The sequence below is a fragment of the Myotis brandtii genome, unplaced genomic scaffold (genome assembly GCF_000412655.1).
Source record: "Myotis brandtii unplaced genomic scaffold, ASM41265v1 scaffold1013, whole genome shotgun sequence".
Taxonomy (NCBI): Eukaryota; Metazoa; Chordata; class Mammalia; order Chiroptera; family Vespertilionidae; genus Myotis; species Myotis brandtii.
Window position 1 is genome coordinate 198,213 of NW_005353379.1, and position 20,888 is coordinate 219,100.

At 54.9% G+C, this 20,888-nt stretch overlaps 1 protein-coding gene across 1 annotated transcript; it reads right to left on the bottom strand.

Annotated features, from left to right (window-relative positions):
• Positions 1-2,046: 2,046 nt before the first annotated feature.
• On the bottom strand, positions 2,047-11,480 carry LOC102238599 (alpha-1-antitrypsin). Its single transcript, XM_005853237.2, has 6 exons — positions 11,374-11,480; positions 6,198-6,844; positions 4,300-4,570; positions 3,297-3,381; positions 3,148-3,210; positions 2,047-2,314 (listed from the first exon to the last, which is right to left on the bottom strand). The coding sequence occupies exons 2-6, from the start codon at positions 6,838-6,840 to the stop codon at positions 2,123-2,125; spliced, it is 1,254 nt and encodes a 417-aa protein (XP_005853299.1). The 5' UTR covers positions 6,841-6,844; positions 11,374-11,480; the 3' UTR covers positions 2,047-2,122.
• Between the last annotated feature and the right edge of the window lie 9,408 nt (positions 11,481-20,888).

Consider the following 20,888-nt stretch of genomic DNA (forward strand, 5'->3'; position numbering starts at 1 on the left):
CCACAATCTGGGCATGTGCCCTGACCGGGAATTGAACCTGACCTCCTGGCTCACAGGTTGATGCTCAACCACTGGCCACACCAGCCAGGCTGTTTGCATTTTCTTGCTGAACAAGGACCCACCCATGGTCTTGTGGAGAGGGCCAAGGGAGCCCCTGGGGTGGAAATCAATATGTAATCTGTAGTTTCCATTTCTGAGTTAGTGCACATGTGTGAGAGCCTGGAGCCCCCTTGACCTTGGTCTTATTTTAGTCTTTCCAATGTATCCCCCGACCCTCAAAATCAGCCCTTGAAGGACACAGGCTAGGAATCGTCATCCCCAGTGACAGGAGGGCCGCTGGTGCCCACCCGTCAGGGCAGAGCTCCCACTTAAACTCAAAAGTGTGTTATTTATGCTTAAAATTGAATAGCCGTGTCTTGCCTTGCAAACCGATAGAGGCGTGACTGTCACTGCCAGGCAGTCCCTGCGGCTTCCCAGAGGTCGCTGCGAGTCTTCTTCTCCATTTCAGAGGCGAGCTGGGTCCCCGCTCAAGGGGAGACTGACCAGCACCAGCCCAGGCCCCAGCACCGGTGACTCCAGCTGGCGGTGGGCCAGAGAGGCAGGCGCCACGTGGACTGGGAGGCTGGAATTGGTCATAGGTCTGAGATGGTCTGGGGAATGTATGGCGTAGGGGCGGCCCGGCCGAAGTGAGGGACCTGCCTTCTAGGCCTGGGTCTTCTGTCGGCTGGAACCCTAGCTCCCCACCTGTCATTGGGGGTAATGAGTCCTAGCCTGTGTCCTTCGAGGACTGAGTTTGAGGGTCGGTGGATACACAGGGAACACGAAAGAACAGGCAAAGCTGAGGCTGATGGCGTCCTGCCTGCCTGAGGCCTGCTCTCTTAGGACAAGGCTGCCCCGATGCTTTGCCCACCCCATGGATGGACCCTATTGGTTCCCATCTGAGCCAGTGTGGGATGGGGGTCCTTCTGCCTTGTCCCCGATCCCAGGCCAAGCCCATTCCCGAGAGCCCAGGGAGCTGGCTCCTCCAGGCTGCGGGGCCAGCTCGGCTTCCTGGCCGCTTGTAGGGTGTGTGTGTGGCGGGGAGTGGGGGGCTGCTCTCGGGACGGCCTCCAGCTGGGGCCCAGGAGCTGTGGTCTCCCTCTGAAGACCACGGGGATGCCATGGGGCAGGAACAAGGCAAGTTGAAATGTGTCTCCTTCAGAGCTCAGCCAGGGGAGGGCAGGCGGGCCGGTGGGGTCGCTGCTTGCTGTACTTCTCTCCCATGGCGAAGGCATCATTGTAATGACTTTGCAGAGCCTCCCAGGACATCCCTGCCACATGGTGAGGGGACAGGAGGGCGTAGGGTACGTGTCTTGGGGGGTAACTGTCCCGCCGAGTTTGAGCGGGTGTTGCCAACCCGACCAGAGACCCTCTTCTTCACCTGGGACAAGAGACCCGCGTCTAGGACAGCGTATCTGAGGGACCTGGGGAGGGGAGTGACAAGGGCAGAGCGGGTGTTCGCCGTCCAGCCAATTGGAAAGGGCTCCTGGAGAGAGAGACCTGTGCATGGTCGGGGCCCAGCCTGGCTCAGGAGACTCTGGGATGAGAGGGGACCTGGCTTCTCCCTCTGCCTCTGTGCTGGACACGCGGCAGCTCAGCACCCCCGTGGGAGCTGCCTGCGCTGGGGCACCAGGGAGGCGGCCTGATGGTGGGCAAGCAGCCCTGCAGGGGGAGGGCCTCCCAGGGCCACAGGGTGGGGCTTGGCAGGAGGACCCGGCAAACGCTTGGTGGAGGGGCCACGGGCTGGACTCTGAGCCATGCAATGCCCCCTGGGCACTTCCCAGGCACAACTGGCACCTGGGGCTTTTCTGAGAAGATGGGCAGAGGCAGCTGGCTGTGCTGTGTCAGCAGCCACACATCCGGCCCCGCACAGGGCTGGACGGTGTACATGTCTAATAAATACCAACACAGTGGGTACGTGACATACCCCCCTCCCCACCCCACCCCCAGGTAGAGAGGGGACACTCAGAGACAGGAGGAGGAGGGATTGGCAAGTCACACTCCAGCTTGGGCCAGGCCAGTCACTCTTTATTGTCACCTTCGGAGGGGACCTGCCTGGGCGGGGGCTGAACCAGAGAGGCAGCTATTTCTGGGTGGGATTCACCACTTTGCCCACAAAGAGGGGGGCTTTGGTGACTGTATCATAGATGACCACGACAAAGGGCCTGTTGAACTCAATGGTCTGGGGAAGCGACATCGGTATGATTCCCAGAAGTGTGGCCCCGGCAGCTTCGGTCCCCTTCTCATCCAGGGTCAGCACAGCCTTATGCACGGCCTGGAGGGGAGAGAGCAGAGCTGTGGTCTGAGCGACACAGGCAAACCCCATCCCGGCCTGGGAGCTCAGCTGGTGAGGGCAGTGGTGCCAGGGAGGGGAGGCTTCCTGGGCCTGTCCCCACCAGCTGTCCCTCCTTCCAGGTCCCCCCTCCACAGGGGACACCAGGCCTCTCCACTTCTCAAGGCCTTTGCGACTCCACCTGCGCACCCTCACGCCTCTGGACCAACATTCTCATCTTCCCTGCAAGCAGCCCCACCTCAGGAGGTAGAAGCTGGACTTGGACTTTCTGTCCCTGGGCGTGTCTCTTGTTTCTCGTGTCCGATTGTAAGGTCCTTGGGGACCGGGGCAGAGGTGGGGACCCTCCTAGTGTCCAGTCCACAGTCAGGCACTCAGTTTGTAGCCAGTACTGAGCCCAAGTTGTTTCTTTCAATTCTCCTGATAAGTGGCATCTTTAGCCCAAATCACTCATTAACTTGGACTCCCTGATTCATCAATAGCTCCAATGTCACAGGAAGGGAGGAGGGGGCAAAATTCCTTTGAAATCCCTGACCCTCGGTCTGACTTTGTAAATATGGGTCCATCGAGGCCCAAAGAGGAGAAGACCCTGACCAGAGATGAGACAGAGGGTCAGTGACATCGCCTCAGAGGACGTCCCTAAAGGGCCAGGACAGGAGGCCACCCCTACCTCGGGCGCCTGAGCACGTCCCAGTCTTGGTGAGTCCAATGGCCTTCCCCAGAGACCTCAGTCTGCGGGGTGTTTGTGCCCCTTCGTCCCCTCCCCTGGGCTGCAGCCCGCACACATTCTGCCCTGTGGACACCAGGGACAGGCTCACCTTGGACAGCTTCAGGGGAACTCCCTCGCTGATCCCCGAGAGCTCAGCCCCATTACTGAAGACCTTGGTGATGCCCATTTCGCCCAGGATGGTTTCCAGATCGTAGGTTCCAGAAATGGACAGTTTGGGCCAGCCCCATTACTGAAGACTTTGGTGATGCCCATTTCGCCCAGGATGTCTTTCAGATCGTAGGTTCCAGAAATGGACAGTTTGGGCATACTCACTTCGACAGAACTGTCAAGATGGTTAGAAAAGAAAGGAATTTCACAACATGGAAAGTTTTCCTTTTCTGGTCATTTCTCTCACTTCTCTTGTTTCCCCTGGGGGCGGAGTGTGGCCCCGAGAAGGTCTGACAGGAGTGAGCTGCCTGGCGCTCGGGCCCCTCCTTGCTCTCTGTTCCAGTCTCTGGCGAAGGCACCCAGGACTGGGCTTGCTGGGTGGTGCTTTCCTCCGTCTCTCTTAACTTTCACCTCAGACTGTTCTGTATTTTTATATTCATTTATATATACGTTTATAATGTATTCTTTTCTGTGTTACTGATTTTAGCCATTTATTTTACATTTTGATTTTCTTGATTGTTTATATGTTTGCATTGCACACATTTATGTAATTACGTGTAGTTTACCATGTGCGTGATGAACTATGCATGAGGACAGGCATCCGTGAGCGCAGAGAGATGTGCACTAACTTGGGGCGCATGCTCCAGTGTCACTTCACCCCCGGCCCGGTGAGACCACGCGGCTGGCGGCCTCGGAGCAGGAAGCGTCCCCACACCGCGCCTTCGCTGTTCTGCCTCTCCAAGCCCCCTTTCCCCTGCGCAGCGTGGACTTTCTATCCTTCACGTCACACGCAGCTGCTGCCTCTCAGGGCGCGTTGGTGCTGCTCTCCCTGCACCCACTGCTGGCACCAGGAAGGGCAGTGTGGGTGCCGGGGAGGAAGTCCCCATGGACAGGACTTTTGCCCCCTGAGCTGTGGGCACTGCCCCTCTCACGGGGGTGCTGCCTGAGCTGACACTGGCCTCTGTCCGGAAGCTCAGGGTCACGCACAGTTGCTTGGCTCACAGGGTGTGGGTCCACTCTCACAGCCCCATCCCCCCAACCCCCACCCCTGCCAGGCCGGAGGGGCAAGCCAGCCGCAGGTCAGGGACGTCACCTGTAGTGTTTCTCTTTCAGGGCCTTGCTGAGGTCCTCCTTGGTGAGCAGGTTCTCCATGTGGCGCAGCTTCCCCTCGTCGGGCAGGATGAAGAAGGCGGTGGCATTGCCCACATAGTCCATGAGCAGCACCCAGCTGGAGAGCTTGTCGCAGTGGTGCAGGTTATACCTGCCCAGGCGCTTCATCATGGGCACCTTGACCGTGGTGGCCTCGTCCACGTGGAAGTCCTCCTCGGTGGTATCATTAGCATTAAAGGGCTCCACCCATTTGCCTGGAGAAAGGCGGAGGTGCAGGTCAGCCAGGAGAGGGAAGGGTTAGGTACCTGTGGCAGAACTCAGGAGCCCTGACCCTCCTGCGTGAGAGGGCTCTCTCTGAGTCTCAGTTTCCCCATCTGTCAAATGGAGCTGAAAGGAACCTCAACTCACTGACAGGACTTCAGTGGGGAGAAAGCCGGACTGGAGGAGGGCCCACATTGTCTATATTGTAGAGCAGCGGTTCTCAACCTCTGGGTCGTGACCCCTTTGGGGGTCGAACGACCCTTTCACAGGGGTTGCCTAAGACCATCGGAAGACATATAATTATATATTGTTTTTGTGATTAATCACTATGCTTTACTATGTTCAATTTGTAACAATGAAAATACATCCTGCATATCAGATATTTACATTACGATTCATAAGTACCAGCCTGGCTGGGCAGAGTAAGCATTTGAACTTGTATTTCATGCCTGTTTACTAGTAATGGAGGGTTGCTTGGAAGGGGCTAAATGAAAATGATTGGCATCAGTCATGCTTGGCAGCTCCTTGCCTGAGTCTCCCTGCCCCTTGAATCGGGCTTCTTAACATTCAGGGAAATCACCCTTGTTCTTACTCTAATGGCCTTTCCTGGACCAACATGTGAGACGCGGAGGCCTGGGCATCCCCTCTGCTATTCCAAGAGACCATCACCATCCTGCCAGGTGAGAGCACACAGGAGTCTCAGGGACCCCTGAGCCCCTTCCTCATTGGATGGAAGGTGGAGACTGGGGCTGGACAGGGGACAGGACCCGCCTGGAGACCCACAGCTCAGCTGGGGCCCAGGATGTGCTGACTCTGGGCTCAGCGCTCTCCAAGGCATTTTCTGCCCCAGGTCAAGGAGCCCACAGAGAGAAGGAAGCAGCCCCTGACCTTGACTCTCACCTCCCTGCCCCAGGCTGTTTCCAGGGACTGTTCCAACAGCCTCAGAATGTGCTCTGGGACACACAGGTCTCTGGCATTTTCTTCACTCCGAGGGAGGAAGGCAGGCTGAGAGTCAAGTTCAGTTGAGCACCCACATTGTGAGCCTGTAGTCCCATGTTCTTTGTAACATGCTACTCCTCACAGAAACCTGGCAGCAAGGGATTATTAGGTTCATGTTCCAGGTAGGAAACTAGAACCTCAGAGAGGTACAGAGACTTGCCGAGAGCCAGACACTGACGGTGGTGGGGGCAGGATTTGAACCCCGTCTTTCTGACTCTAGAGCTGCCACTCCTCCCACGACACTAGAGTGGTCCAGGAGACCTTCTTCATTTGCAAGGTCTGCTAAAGTGTGTTTGCCTGGCTCTGTGTTGCATGTGTGTGGGGGGCACACTGCATATTGTACCTCTGTCTCTGGTGGGGATTTACGAGGCATGTGGAACAGGCACAAAGGCTCTGACACGTCCTGTAGGGAAGATGATGCTCTGACTGCTAACCTGTCGCTCGCTGACCTTATTGATCAGGGGGCGTTTCTCATGGTTGTGTGGGGAGAACGGAATCCCCCTGCCCAGATGCATAGTCACATGGCATCCTGCACCGCCCAGGAAAGCTTAGGAACTGATGTTTGAGAATGTTTTTGGATGTTTCCATGGGAACCAGCTCAGGCTGGTGGTACCACCTCACCTTTAAAGAAGATGTAATTCACCAGGGCTAACACTGTATCTTTGTCAAGCTCTTGGACCAGATCCACAATTTTCCCTTGGGTTCCCTTCTCGACGAAATCGTTGATTTGTTTCTTGGCTTCTTCGGAGTGCTTGAAGTTGACGGAGAAGGCTTTGGAGTGATACATTTTCTTGACATCCTCCAAAAACTTATCCACCAGCTTCACGCTGTCATCGATGAACAAGCCGTTGCCGGTGTTCAGCTGCAGCTGGTTGTCTGGCTGGTTGAGGGTGTGGAGGAGATTCTCAAAGCCTCTGTGGATGTCAGCCTCCGCTCTCTCTGTGAGGTTGAAATCGAGGCCCTCCAGGATCTGGGTGTGAGTGTCGCCCTTGGCCCCCAGGGAGAGCATGGCAAAGGCTGTAGCGATGCTCACTGGGGAGAAGAAGATGTTGGTGGTGTTGGACTGATGGGCCACCTGGCGGTACAGGCTGAAGGCGAAGTCGGCCAGGTTGGGGGCGATCTTGTGGCTGGCGGACTCATGATCGTGCTCAGCTGCATTTGTGTCCTGGACAGCGACTCCCTGGCGATCCTCAGCCAGGGAGGCAGGGGCCAGGCAGCACAGGCCTGCCAGCAGGAGGAGGCCCCACGTGACGGAGGATGGCATTGTCCTGCGAGGGAGAGAAGGGGCATCACGCCCAAGTCAGGCCACACAGTGAGTCCCCCTGGCCCCTGATTCACACCATGTAAAGCAACCAGAGTTTATTCAGCATCCACTTGGTGCAGCCCTGTGCCAGGCACGTTCTACGTCCTCATCGGCATGACTCACCGGAATCACACCTCCAGATGGCCTGGGTGTGGGGTGCACCTTCTTGATGCCTCCATTAATATCTGCAGTGACCCTGAGGGGACAGTACCAAAGCCCCTATTTCATAGTGGGGGAAACTGAGGCGAGGGATGCATGATGTACACGCGGTATATCTCATTACTCAGAGGGAGGAAGGCAGGCTGAGAGCCAGGAAAGCAGGCCGACCAGGCCCAGGGGTGCCTGGATCTGGAGCGGCCCTAGGAGGGCTGCCGTGGAGCCCTGTGACTTAAGGGGCAGCGAGGCTGCTGCCAGGGGGGAGAGATCCTGCCCCAGGACACCACCGGCCCATGGTGGAGCTTTGAGGACCCTCACAGGGAGCCCCCGCCCCTGGTGGCTTCCTGCTCTGGAGGGCTGCCCTCAGGATGCATCTGAGGTCTCAGCCAGGAATGGGCGGCCTGCTCACCCTGTCACCGCCTGCCCCAGCCTGGGCTCAGAGGGGATGTGGGCGTTAGAGATGCTGGGCTCTCTAGCATCGGGGTTTGTCTGTTTGTGTGTGTGTGTGGTGGTGGGGGGGAGGCATCTCTGTTCTTTTCAGACAGACCTGGGTTCTAGGTACAAGTCATTTCGTGTCTCTAGCCCTCACTTTGCCTCATGTAGAAAGTGAGGCTGTTGGGAGAAGTTAGTGAAATAAGTCTGGACACCACATCTTATGTTGAGGGGATCTGAGCGAGCAGCTCTACGAGGGAGAGCCCAGGGGGCGGCAGACTGGCTGCCTGCTGAGGACAGGCAGGGAGGGAGAGGTGTCCGTGGCTGGGAGACAGTAGGGACAGCCGGGCCTGGGCTGAGTCAGCAGGAGCAGACTCTATCTAGTGATGGTCCAAGTCAGTGCCACCCACAGCAACACGGAGCCCGCCTTCCCCACAGAGCTCCCTCTGCTCGGACAGGCCCCAGCCTCGGCCCAGCAGCTGCACCCCTGGGTACAACCTGCCCTCTTCACAGCTGGGGACACTGAGGTCTGAGCGGAGGAGACACCCTGCGCCCACAGCTAGCTCTGACTCACAGAACGGAGACCATTTCATAGAGCACAATGACAAAGGAGGCCCGGAAGCTGGAATGAGAAAAACCTGGGAAAGTTGGAAATAAACGCTGGTTTCATCTCCCCTTGGACTGTTAAAGGTTTCTTTCCCAGAAAACAACCTGATGAGGCACAAACTGGCCTCCCTCCACCACTTGTTTCTGGCCTGGAGGCTTGTAAATAACCCAGCAGGGCAGCTCCCGTTAGCTAATGGCGGCTGTTTTTCTCGCATCGCCTGTGGTTTAGAGCTGAAGACGCTAAGTTAGTTCCGTGTCTTCCTCTCCCTCCCATTTCCCGCTGGATTTGGCATGTCCTTCAGCGAGAGCAGAAACCGCCCATCTTTGCAGGACTCAGATCAGGAAGGCTTTGGGCCAACAGGGTGGGGACGCTAAATGTGCCGAGTGGCCTTAGGGCCAGAGGCTGTGGCTTCCACCCTGACAGGGCACCGCTGTTCACGCGGCCTCTCCTTGTACTGGGCCTTGCTCTCCCCGCCTGAGCAGTCGAGGTGGGGGGTGGCCTAGATGAGGTCCCTGTGTGCTAAAGGTGGACCCTTAATTACAGGGTGTCTGGGTTTGGGGAGCAGAATGCACTCCCCGAGGGGAGGGGTGGGGGAGGTGCCCTCCCAGTCAGAAGGCTGCTGGCCTCTAAGAAGGTGGAGGCTGGTGTGGGGCTGAGGTGGGAGGGGCTGCAGCTGGGTGAACACCTAATCGCCCCCGGTCCACCTTCCTGGGTGCTGCACCACCTCATCTGGTTCCTTCTTTTACAGTAAGGGGAGTGAGGCCCAGAGAGGGTCAGGGCCTTGCCAAGGCCACACAGCGAGCCAGTCACAGAGCTGTAACAAGCCTTGGTTTTCCCAGCACTTGAACTTCAGACTCAGTCAGCCATGTCCTCAGTTCTCAGATCCCATGAATGTCAGAACTGGGCCCCGAGGGACCTGACGTTGGCCTTGAGCCTCCTGTTGGCTTCATTTAGCCTTCCAGTCTGTTCCTTACAACACCAGGGTCTAAGATGTCTGCTGTCTCCTTGCCCTTCTTTCAAAGGCAGCCCGCCCCCCCCCCCCCCCCCTTGCCAAGCTTCATGCTGGGAAAGCCACCCAGGGATGAGAAAGTAGGTGGTGCAGTACCCAGAGGCCTGTGGGCCAGGCTTTACAGCACAGATGAGGACGATGGCACGGTGACATTTCCAGGCCGGTGGGAGCAGCCCTCCAGGGAGGAGGGAGAAGGGCGCCACCCCTTTTGCCTGATCTCACACCGTTCCCACCCAGAAGCATAAAGTGAAGGGCCGAGAGTGACCCGGGGTCCAGGGAAGTGACTGCTCCTCAAGGTCAACACTTGCTGAACCCTGGCACTAAATAAGCCCCGTGTGACCCGGCCCTGCCTCTTATGGGCAAGTGGCCTCACTTCTCAGCCTCGGCTTCCTGCCTGCAAAGTAGAGAAAAGAATCTCTCACAGGCGGAGGTGAGGAACAAACGAGGTGTGGGTGCGGAGGACCCCCAAACCTGCACACAGGCAGGGCCACGCATGAGAACTGGCCGACTTCTTCCTGCCATGTTGCCCAGGACCAGGGAAGGGGCCCCGGCTCAGCAAAGACCCACCTCCGAGTTTAGAAAATGTAAAGTCAATTCTCCAAGTAGTTATTTATTACCTCTGAGCTGCCAAAGCCTGTGCCCAGCACACATCGGCATCCCTGTCATCACGCTTAGTAAACCTCAGGCATTTTAAATGATCTGTTCTCAGAGCCTGCTCTTTGAGGTGGGAATTAGCATTAGCTCCATATTACAGATGGAGAAATGGAGGTCTACAGAGATTACGTAACTTACCGAGAACCACAGAGCCAATTACTTATGGAGCTGGGATCAAACCCTAGGCATTTTGATTCCAGAACCTGGGATTTAACTCTTCTCCATGTATAAAGCTGAAGCCAGAGGCCTTGAAACAGAAAACAGCACAGCTGCCCTGGCCACATGAAGGGGGCAGCATCGCTTGGTGGCTAAGATCAGAGACTACGAGGCTAGAATGCCTGAGTTTCATCCACTATCAGCTGTGTGACCTTGAACAAGTTACTTAACCTCTCTGAACCTCAATTTTCTGAAAATGATAAGGTTGCACTTCCTCAGAGAGTTATTGTGCAATTAACTACTTGTAAAGTGCCAAGATGTGCCGCGCACAGTCAGCTCTCAGAAGTGTCAGTTGTCCTTGATTTTGTTGTGGACCTTTCAGAGCACTGTGTGGGAGTCTGGGGGCCGTGGCCTTGGTCATACTCATCTCTGTCACCTCATCTCCAGAATCCAATGGCTGAAAAATCATGTCCTTCTAGCATTCCAGCAATCAAGACCAGTGGGGTGGGGTGAGAAGAAAGAGGGCCAAGATTATTGACATTTTGCCCAAGAGGACAGAGAGGTCGAATAACTGTCCAGGGTCCCCCAGCATCGATGAGGCCGGGAGGCCAGCCCAGGTGTCCTATTCCCTATCTGGTACCTGAGACCCGAGAGAATTAATGTTGACCATGGGCATGGGATCAGGGGCGTGGGTTCTGGAACTAGGTGGGTGGGGCTTGGATCCTGGATGGTGTGTATTTGGGGCTGAAGAACTTCTCTGTCCTCACTGTCCCCATCTGTAAAATGGGACTAACCATGGGAACCACCTCAGAAGGTTGCTGAGAGGCTTAAAGGCTGGACCGCAAGTAAGGAGCTCAATGCCACCTGGCCGGAGCAAGGGCTCCGGAGCGCAGCTCAGAGCGCCTGCAATGGGCCCCTCCCAGGGTTTCCCATCTCACACCATATGCGAGGGCGGCCAGAGCCCGCTGGCACAGGGGGGCCCATTTTGCTGCCTCGGGGCTGAGCCTGGCAAGTTCTCCTTTGAGCGTTTCTGCTGAGGATCGAGGCCCGTGAGTGGCTGGAACTCTGGGCTTCCAGTCTGGCCTGGCTCCTCTCCCCCTATGTTAGCCGGGGCTCCTCACTGTCCCTCTCTGGGCCCTAACCTTCTCACTGTAGAAGGGGAAAAAGATACCCCCCAGGGGCTGGGGAGGGGAGGCCTGGAGGGGACAACAGAAGGAGAGACACAGGAACTGGGCCAACAGAAACGCCCCCTGGGCCCAGGCCACCAGAGCCAGGCCCCACTCCCACTTCTGTGTACAGAGGGCCAGTATTCACCAGTGAGTACTGAGGAGGCCCGGCAAGCTGAGGGGGCAGGACAGGACCTCCAGGAATGCTGCTACTATGACAACAGAGGCCCACCCCACCCAGCTCCATCCTCCCTGCATCCCTGGGGCTGTCTGAGGCCCCTCCAGAGGCTCTCCCCGGGGGAAGGCATACTTACGATCGACTGTCCCAGGCCGGGGCTGGTGACCAAGGCTGAGGAGACAGAGCCCTGTCCTCGTCCGTATTTAAGCAGTGGACTCAGGGGGCGCTGGGGGAGGCTGCTGGTGAATATTAACCAAGGTCAACTCAGTTATCAGAGGAGCAAACAGGGACTAAGTCCATCTGCTGGACACAGCCACCACCCCCGCTGCCTGTGTGTGCCCCGCCCAGGTGCGCAGGCCTCGGCTCTACAGACCAAAGGATGTCATTGTGCTGCTCATAAACCGCAGCGTCCCGCGTCCGGGTGGGGCGGCATGACTCAGGCGCTTTGGGAGCTGCCATTCACTGAGCTGCCTTCACATACCTGCTGCTGAAGGCACACTGCAGCCCTGGGGTCGGGGCAGCGGCTTATGTGCCCATTTGGCAGACAGGGAACTGAGGCCCAGAGCGGAGGGGCTGCTCACTCAAAATCACTAAGCCAGCCTTGGCTGCAGAAACTCTCAGCTTTCTGAGGCGAAGGTGGGGCGTGATGGTGGCAACAGCCACCTTAGGCTGATGTGGGTGGCCCTGGGCACAGGTGAGGGGTGAGAGAGTTGGTCTAGATCAGTGATGGTGAACCTATGACACGCGTGTCAGAGGTGACACCCGAACTCATTTTTTTGGTTGATTTTTCTTTGTTAAATGGCATTTAAATATATAAAATAAATATAAAAAATGTAAGTCTTTGTTTTACTATGGTTGCAAATATCAAAAAATTTCCATATGTGACACGGCACCAGAGTTAAGTTAGGGTTTTTCAAAATGCTGACACGCTGAGCTCAAAAGGTTCGCCATCACTGCTCTAGATGGAAGAGCCGCTGCTGGAGGTGTTTCCGTCCCACTTCTGAGCGTGGTCGCCGGGGATGTGCAGAATGACTTCTGTAAAGAGCTGGTCTGCTCAGCCCTCTGCTCAGCCTGCCCTCCAGGCTTCTCTGAACCCCGGAGGCCCGGTTCCTGGGCAGCCACAGGCCTGTTGGTTTCTGCCCGCAGACCTGTGCAGCCCACATACCTGGGGTTTTCCTCGGGGATGTGGTCTGTTCTGGAGCTTTTGCAGGCCCTTAGGGGCACTGGTGGGGTTGGGGGTATGGTACAGGGTTGAGGCCAGTAGGGTCCCACTTGACTGTGGTCCCTTTAAGAGCCTGAGGCAGACCACACCACACTCTCCACACCCCCTGCCTCTCTGGCACATCTACTCTCTGGATATTTGATGGAGTGATGAGTGCATTTTCATCCCTCCTGTCACTGCCCCCATCCCAGCTGTGGGCTCTGCCAGGTGAATGACCTGCAGGTTCCACACGGTTCAGACTGGAACCCAGCTCCCCCTTCATTGGTTGTGAGGTCTCAGGCAAGCCTTGACCTCCTCGTGGCTCAGTTTCCCATCTGTAAAATAGGGATGAGGACAGCACCCACCCCCGTGCACCGCTGCGAGGATTCAATGCAGCCGTTCACGGCCAGCTCAGAGCCTGAGCCCAGTGCTGTGCGCACAGTAAGCCCTTATGATGTTGCCCGCCCCTGCCCTCCCTGGTGTCATTTGAGGTGGGTGAGGGGCTTTCCAGAAGCTGTCCTCCCAGCTCTCTTGTGCAGTCCTCTCTGTCACCCCTCTTCATGCAGGAGCAGAACTGAGCCCAGAAAGGGAGGATCCCCTCCCTCATATCCCCCTGACCCCCATTTCAGAGTCTGGCTGCAGGGCCCCGACTCTTCCCCTGAGCTGGCAGAATGGGCAACTCCCCCCAGGCTCTAGGTCCGCTGGCAGCTGAGGGAGCCAGGCTGTGGCTGAGGTGAGCCTGCCCTCCATACCTCATGGGCATTTCTTCTCTTTCCTGTACCTCAGTTTCTCCATCTTCACAATGGAGCTCCAAGACCAGCTGTCCCTCCCAACTCTCGCACTGGATGGCAATGTCCAATCCCGGCCCCTTAGCCCAGTAGCCTGGGGGTTAGTAGGAGGGTATGGCCTGCTCTACCTCCAGTTTCCGACGCTTTGTTGGCAGTCACACCTCCTGCAGTGGCCCGTTCTCCCCCTCCTGCTCCTGCTCCTCGGGGCCCTGGGGTGCTGAGGGCCACAGCACACAGGCCATGTGCACCCAGAGCACAGCGTCCCGTCTCTGCTTGTCTGGGAAGAAGGAGGTCTGGGTGGCTGGTGGAGGCAGCAGGCCCGGGAGGGGCAGGAAACTGGGGCAGGAAGTTGCCTTGCACAAAGCTGTCATTTACCAGGGGGACTTTAGATGGCCCTTCCCGGCCTGGGCAGTCCTGCATGTCACCTGCTGCTCCTGCCATGTCTGGCCTGTGTGACCCAGGCGTGGGCTTGGGAGCTAAGCATCTGAGTTCAACCCTTAACTCCACCCCTGTCTTTTTGTGAGCTCTTAGCTACTTTACCTCTCTGTGCCTCAGTTTCCCATCTGTGAGATGGAGGAGAGGATGGTCACTTCTGCCAGGATTGTGAAGAGTCAGGGAGATGATGACATGTAAGATCTGGGCCATCTCAGGCACAGGTGGACCCTAAGGGGATGCCAGCCATCGTATGATCTTTGGATGTGTTTCTGGACCTGGGAAACCTTTCCCATGGTCCCAGGGGGCTGAGCAGGAGGAAGACTTGGGGGAGCAGCACTCATTGTTCAGGGACAAAGAGCTCATTTTGCTTCTCGAAGGTACAAGGCCAGATGCAATTAGCATCTTTCTGAGCATCTCTGAGATGCGGAGGGCCGAGTCGGACGTGGGTTGGTTGGAGCCACGCCGACTTCATGTCACCTCTCTGAGCTTCAGGTCCCTCATCTGTAAAATGGGGATCATGTGGGGATCAATGGGGATCATCTGTAATATGGGGGACTCTTTCTCTTAGGGTTGCGTGAGGCTACACGAGGAGATGCTTGTGGGGCGTTTCCCAGCAGGCCTGCTCTGCCAGCATCGCCGACACGTCTTACAATCCATTTCACTGAGTGGGTCAGTCAGATGTTCCAGGTTTTCTCTCCCAGGAGATGAACTGAGTTCGCACCACTAGCTCAGTTCATCTTGGCGTCTTGTGAATCTACCAACTTGCAGCACCCTAGTGGGCCCTCCTCCTTCCTCTTTTCTCCGGGGCCCCTTCCTGTGTGTGGTTCTTGCTTTTTCTGGAACAATTTGGCTAATTCACAGCTTCTTCTTTTCACTCCTCATCCTTACCCAGATAGAGAAAAATAAGCCAATCTATGCAGCATACGTGACAATATATTTAACAGAAGGAATAAAGCACTCACCCCTAGCTTCATCCCCTACTGGTTAAAATTCAAAAAAGAACCAATGTGTTCATTAAAAAAGTAACCATTGCCCAGCCAGCATAGCTCAGTGGTTGAGCATTGGCCTGTGAACCAGGAGGTCACGGTTTGCTTCTGGTCAGGGCACATGCCTGGGTTTGGGCTTAATCCTCAGTGTGGGGCGTGCAGGAGGCAGCCAATCAATGATTCTCTCTCATCATTGATGTTTCTGTCTCTCTCCCTCTTCCTTCCTCTCTGAAATCAGTTTTTTAAAAAGTAACCTTTTGTTCATTTTAACTTTACCCTTTTGACCTTATGGCCTATAGTGGCCATTACAGACTTCCGGCCGTTAGGAGACTCAGCTTGTCCTGTTGAACTATTTTTGGTGTTTATTCCCGTGAGGACAGTCAGGTGGCCACACTGTGGCCAACGGGTGCTCCTCTGAGTTCTCTCTCCCTTTGGTGGTCCTCGCTGACACTGCACAAAGCCCGCACCTGCTTCCTGGCCCGGCACCCCGTCCCAGGCCCATCTTCTTTTCTCCTGCCCTGGACATGGTGTCTGAGACCCTCCAGGGGACTGTGGGAGGCCCCCACGGACTTTGGGACTTGTTTCTCAGAAAAACACAAGCCCCGAGTGGGTGGCTCAATTAACGGAGAGCAATAGGCTCTTCAGTGTTGCCCAACACCGACCTTGGCCCGGAATGGGTCAGTTCCCCTGGCGTCATCTTTCCTGTTGACTCGAAGCTGGTCTGTTTGCTTGGTTTTAACAAGTCTCCGATTGCTTTCATTTTGCAACATACCTTCAGGCCATCTCCACGGTGTGGCCTGCCGCCACCTGCACTTCTCGAGCATGTGCAGTTTGCCAGGTTCTGTGTCAGTGCCATGCAGTGGATGCCAATAATAGCCACTCAGTGGAGATGGGGAAACCGAGGCACAGGGCGTAACCATGATGCCTGCTTTTGTATGGCCAGCAAGCCAGAGTCTCCCATTGCTTTCATTTTGCAACATACCCTCAGGCCACCTCCACTTCTCAAGCACGTGCTGTTTGCCAGGTTCTGTGTCAGTGCCATGCAGTGGGTGCCAATAATAGCCACTCAGTGGAGATGGGGAAACTGAGGCACAGGGTGTAACCATGATGCCTGCTTTTGTATGGCCAGCAAGCCAAGGATGGTTTCTACATTTTTAAATGGTAAGAGAAAAACCTCAAAAGGAGCACAATATTTGGTGCCACAGAAATTACATGGAATTCAGTTTTCAGTGTCCATGTGAGAGGTTTGATGGGCGCACAGCCATGCCCACTCGTTTATTGTCTGTGGCTCTTCTGTGCTACGGTGGCCGAGTGGAGTCATGACAGAAACCCTGTGGCCTGCAAAACTGAAAATGCCTGCTTGCTGGCCTTTCCAGAACAAATTCCCCTTTCCTGCCCGAGAGAAGATCCCATTCGCCACCTCCGATTGTCTCCAGCTCTATTGCCTGCTGGGCTGCCAGGGTGTGCCAGGCTTTTCTCATCCCCAATGGACATACCTTCCCTTCCTCTGCCCATGGCTGACTCAGGGACCCCCATCCCACCCAAGACAAACTCATCGATAAGCCTCCCCGACCTCAGTGGTTCAGGTCTCTCTCCACAGCACGGTGTCCCATCCCCTGAGAACACATCACAGCAGCTGACAGCTACTGAGCATGTGGCGTAGCTAGACACCATTCTAAGAGACATTACAGCCTTCATCCTCACAGTACGCCCACCAGGTGGATGCTTTTGCTATCTCCATTTTACAGATGAGGAAACTAAGGTCATAGAGGTTAAGCACCTGGCCCTAGGTCACGGAGCTGGCGAGATGGGCAGGGGAGATTCAAACCAGGCTGTGTGACTACAGGGCAAGGAGGCAGGACCCGAGCTCAGCTCTAACCCCAGACTATAGTTACCTGAAGGTAGGGCTGGCTTTTACTCACTCTCTGTGCTGAGCACAAAACAGGTGCGCAAAGGATGCTTGATGAACTGCGTTAAATGAATGAAGTCAAACAGAAATGTAGCATTTCCTTAATCAGATGGTTAGGGTGTTTGCCAGCGGAAAGGTGTGAAAACCTTTAGATGCTGAACATGTGGGTGGGGCATGTCACCTCTTAGGTTAACAATCCACAGTCTTTTGTCTGTCTGAGCTGGAAGCCATCACGGGGTGCCCCTCACAGCCAGGACCCCGAGCCTGTTACCCTGCTTGCCCAGCCCGGGCTCCCCCTGCACCCGAAGCTGCTCCGCCAGCTGCCTCCTCAGTCTGCCCACGAGAAGAGGGGACACTCATGGCAGAAGGTTAGAGGGAGGCTGAGCTATAAGGCTGCCATGCCACCCGGGAGGGGATTCTGTCACGCGTGCTATCCCCTCCTTCCTTCTCCCTGCGGCTCAGGAGCGAGTGCAGGGGCCTCTCTCCTTGGTCCCGCTGCCCAGGAGCAGACCCTGCTTTTCCCTACTCCCAGCGTCAGCCCAGCTGAAGCAACCCTCCTCTGCTTGGCCTCTGGGTGCCGGGCCCCGTGTACACAAACTCTTATCTTACCAAAGCTCCGCAGAGACGGTCCCATTGCTGTGTTCACTCTGCGGCTTCAGAGGGAATAACCAGGAAGGCCCGGGACACCTGTCCCTCCGCCTCTCCACGCTGCCACCTTGATACGCCCACCATCATCGCTCCCGTCCTTGATTTCCTATGGATTTATCCTTTTTTATGTTTTAAATTTTATTTTTTAATCTTTTTACTTTTTATCTTTTATCTGTAAACATTTCGATGTTTAAAAACAAAAACATAATCACAGTAGTGCCACGATTTTTAAAAAGCAAAAGCAAAAACGTAATCACAAAAAAACGTGTCCGTAGTTCCATTGCTGGTGGAAATGGGGTCCTGCCCCAGAGGCACCAGGGAGGCATTTCTGGGGACCCCCACGTGGGAGGATGAGGGTTAGTGATAAGATTTATTGGGGTGGAAATAAATGACCGTCCCCAGGTTCCCGATGTCCCATCTCTGTTTGTCCTGCTCTCGAAAAAGCCCAGCCTCACCCTAGCTGGTTTGGCTCAGTAGATAGAGCGTCGGCCTGCGGATTGAGGGTCCCGAGTTCAATTCCAGTCAAGGGCACATGCCGGGTTGCAGGCTTGATCCCCAGTAGGGGGCGTGCAGGAGGCAGCCAATCAATGATTCTCTTTCATCATTAATGTTTCTATCTCTCCCTTTCCCTTCCTCTCTGAAATCAATAAAAATATATTTTATAAAAAGAAAGAAAAAGCCCAGCCTCACCTACGTCAGCCCCAGAAATAGGGCCAGCGTCCAGAAATCCTGTGCCGCTGCCTCAGTGCAGCTCCGACCCTGTCCCTTCCAGCAGGCTCAGCTTCTCTTCCCCTCTGCGCTTCTGCCGGCGCTGTGCCCAGGCACTGCTTGGAGCCCGTGTGGTCTGCTGAGGGCCCCAGTTGGCTGCGGGCCCGCGTGGCTGCTATGGAGAGAACACAGGAATGAACAGGGCCAGCGTGTGTTACAGAGGGAGCCGGAGGCTGGATTTATTCTTACTGAGGTGTTAGTTACATGCGGCAAAACCGTAAATCCTAAACGCACAGCGCAATTCATCTTCACATCTGTGCGCATCTGTGTACCCGCCTCTCTGATGGAGGCAGAGAGTGGATCTGTCACTCCGTCTCTCCATCTCCCCCAAAGGGAACTGCTCTTCATGGATTAGTTTCGCTCCTCCCAGAAGGGCGTGTGAACGACAGAACACGCTGTGTACTTTGTGTGTGTGTCTGGCTTCTTTTGTTCACATGATGCCTTTGGAATTCACTGAAGTTGCTGCCTGTGTCAGCACGTGTTCGGCTAGTTTCTCTGCGGAGAGATGTCTGGGCTGTCATCAGCTGTGACCATTCTGCATGCACTCCTGTGGCCATCATGTTACGTGCCTCTGTGAACACGCGCATTTCTCCAGGTGAAATGGCGAGGTTTGGGCAGTGGGCGCTAAGCTTTAGAAGGCGCTGCTCTCCCCTCTCCATCTGCCTCACGTCCACAAACCCCCAGGACTGGAGTGGGAAGCCGTTCACATCCCAGGTCTGCCTTTAAGTGCCAAGACCTGAATGGGGCCTCACCCACGTGGGGAGCGGGGATGGTCGTGTGGACCCCACGGGGCTCCAGTGGTGATGGTGTCAGGATCATGCCCCTGTCTCAGTCTCAAGCTGCATGATGTTTTTCGGGCGGGCAAGAGGAAGTTAATTCAGTGAACTGGCTGGGAACAAGCAAAATTCCTCCAGGAATTTAGTGAGAAATCAGTGATTTCCGTTCCACTTAAACAGGTTGGGGGAGGAAGAGGCTGGTATTTAAGTTTCCACTTTGCACAGTGTTGGCCAAGCAGGGCAAACATAGCTGGTCAACACTGCCTTCTGGGAAGAGGTCTGTGCTGAGCAAACACAGGTGTTTTCTGGGCCTCCCCAGGCCCTCGGCCCTCCCTCTCCGGCCTCCATGGGGCTAAACAGGAAGTAGGTAGGAGGGGGTTAAAGGAGAAGTGTCCTCCCTCCCCCTAAGGCTAGCCCCAGGCTCGCCAGGCGGGGTGGGGCCATTCAGAGGCTTTAAGGCAAAGGCTTTACATACACACACATACACATGCACACACACACATGCATGCACACATACATGCAGACATGCACATACACTCATAGACATGCTGTCACCCCCACATAGGACTCTGAGACTCCCTTTCTTGTATGAAAGCTCTGGAAAAATGATGATCCAGATGCCGCCTGGGACAGGGTGGACTTTGGCAAGAACATGGATTTGGGGCTGATCAGAGCAGCCTCAGTCCACAGTGGACATGTTACTTAACCTCTCCTGGCTTATCTGCAAGTGGAGAGCAGAGTGCTAAAGTCTTAGGGCAGTTTAGGGCAAAATAAAGGATGTGGGTAGAGGGCCAGAGATTCAGCGGATGCCCAGTAAATACTGATTCCCCCTCTCCCTCTTCTCTCTTGGTGTTTGGTTTAACCTACACGTAAAGAAACAAAAGAACAAACCGGTCCACAATACACTGTCTAGGGCAGTGATGGCGAACCTTTTGAGCTCAGCGTGTCAGCATTTTGAAAAACCCTAACTTAACTCTGGTGCCGTGTCACATATAGAAATTTTTTGATATTTGCAACCATAGTAAAACAAAGACTTATATTTTTGATATTTATTTTATATATTTAAATGCCATTTAACAAAGAAAAATCAACCAAAAAAATGAGTTCACGTGTCACCTCTGACACGCGTGTCATAGGCTCGCCATCACTGGTCTAAACTATATGACATTAAACTGATGGAAGCTGTTAGCAGAGCCCAGCAAGGACCCACGATTCAGAGTCAGAATGATGGACTTGACAATAAGCTAAGTGAGTGGGAGACACTGCCATTCACAGGATGTTCAGTGGTGAAAGGAACAAGAAATCAAGCCCACAGCATCTACTAAATGCAAAAAGATTTACACATGCGCCTTTTAGATGGGGTTAAAGAGAAGTGTCCTCCCTCCCTAAGGCCGGAGCCCCAGGCTCGCCAGGCGGGGTGGGGCCATTCAGGGGCTTGAAGGCAAACGCTTTACATACATACACATACACACACACGCACATGCACACATGCATGCACACATACATGCAGACCTGCACACACACTCATAGACATGCTGTCACCCCCACAGGGGACTCTGAGACTCCCTTTCTTGTATGAAAAGCTCTGGAAAAATGATGATCCAGATGCCGCCTGGGACAGGGTGGACTTTGGCAAGAACATGGATTTGGGGCCGATCAGAGCAGCCTCAGTCCACAGTGGACATGTTACTTAACCTCTCCTGGCTTATCTGCAAGTGGAGAGCAGAGTGCTAAAGTCTTAGGGCAGTTTAGGGCAAAATAAAGGATGTGGGTAGAGGGCCAGAGATTCAGCGGATGCCCAGTAAATACTGATTCCCCCTCTCCCTCTTCTCTCTTGGTGTTTGGTTTAACCTACACGTAAAGAAACAAAAGAACAAACCTGTCCACAATACACTGTCTAGGGCAGTGATGGCGAACCTTTTGAGCTCGGCGTGTCAGCATTTTGAAAAACCCTAACTTAACTCTGGTGCCGTGTCACATATAGAAATTTTTTGATCTTTGCAACCATAGTAAAACAAAGACTTATATTTTTTATATGTATTTTATATATTTAAATGCCATTTAAAAAAGAAAAATCAAGTTATATAACCACTATAATCGTGTCACCTCTGACACGCGTGTCATAGGTTCGCCATGCCCG

Coding starts and splice junctions, on each gene's coding strand:
- LOC102238599 (XM_005853237.2), bottom strand. CDS start 6,840: ATGCCATCCTCCGTCACGTGGGGCCTCCTCCTGCTGGCAGGCCTGTGC. Junction 3,211..3,296: donor GCGAAATGGGCATCACCAAA/GTCTTCAGTAAT, acceptor GGCATCACCAAG/GTCTTCAGTAATGGGGCTGA. Junction 2,315..3,147: donor TTCCCCTGAAGCTGTCCAAG/GTGAGCCTGTCC, acceptor TCTCCCCTCCAG/GCCGTGCATAAGGCTGTGCT.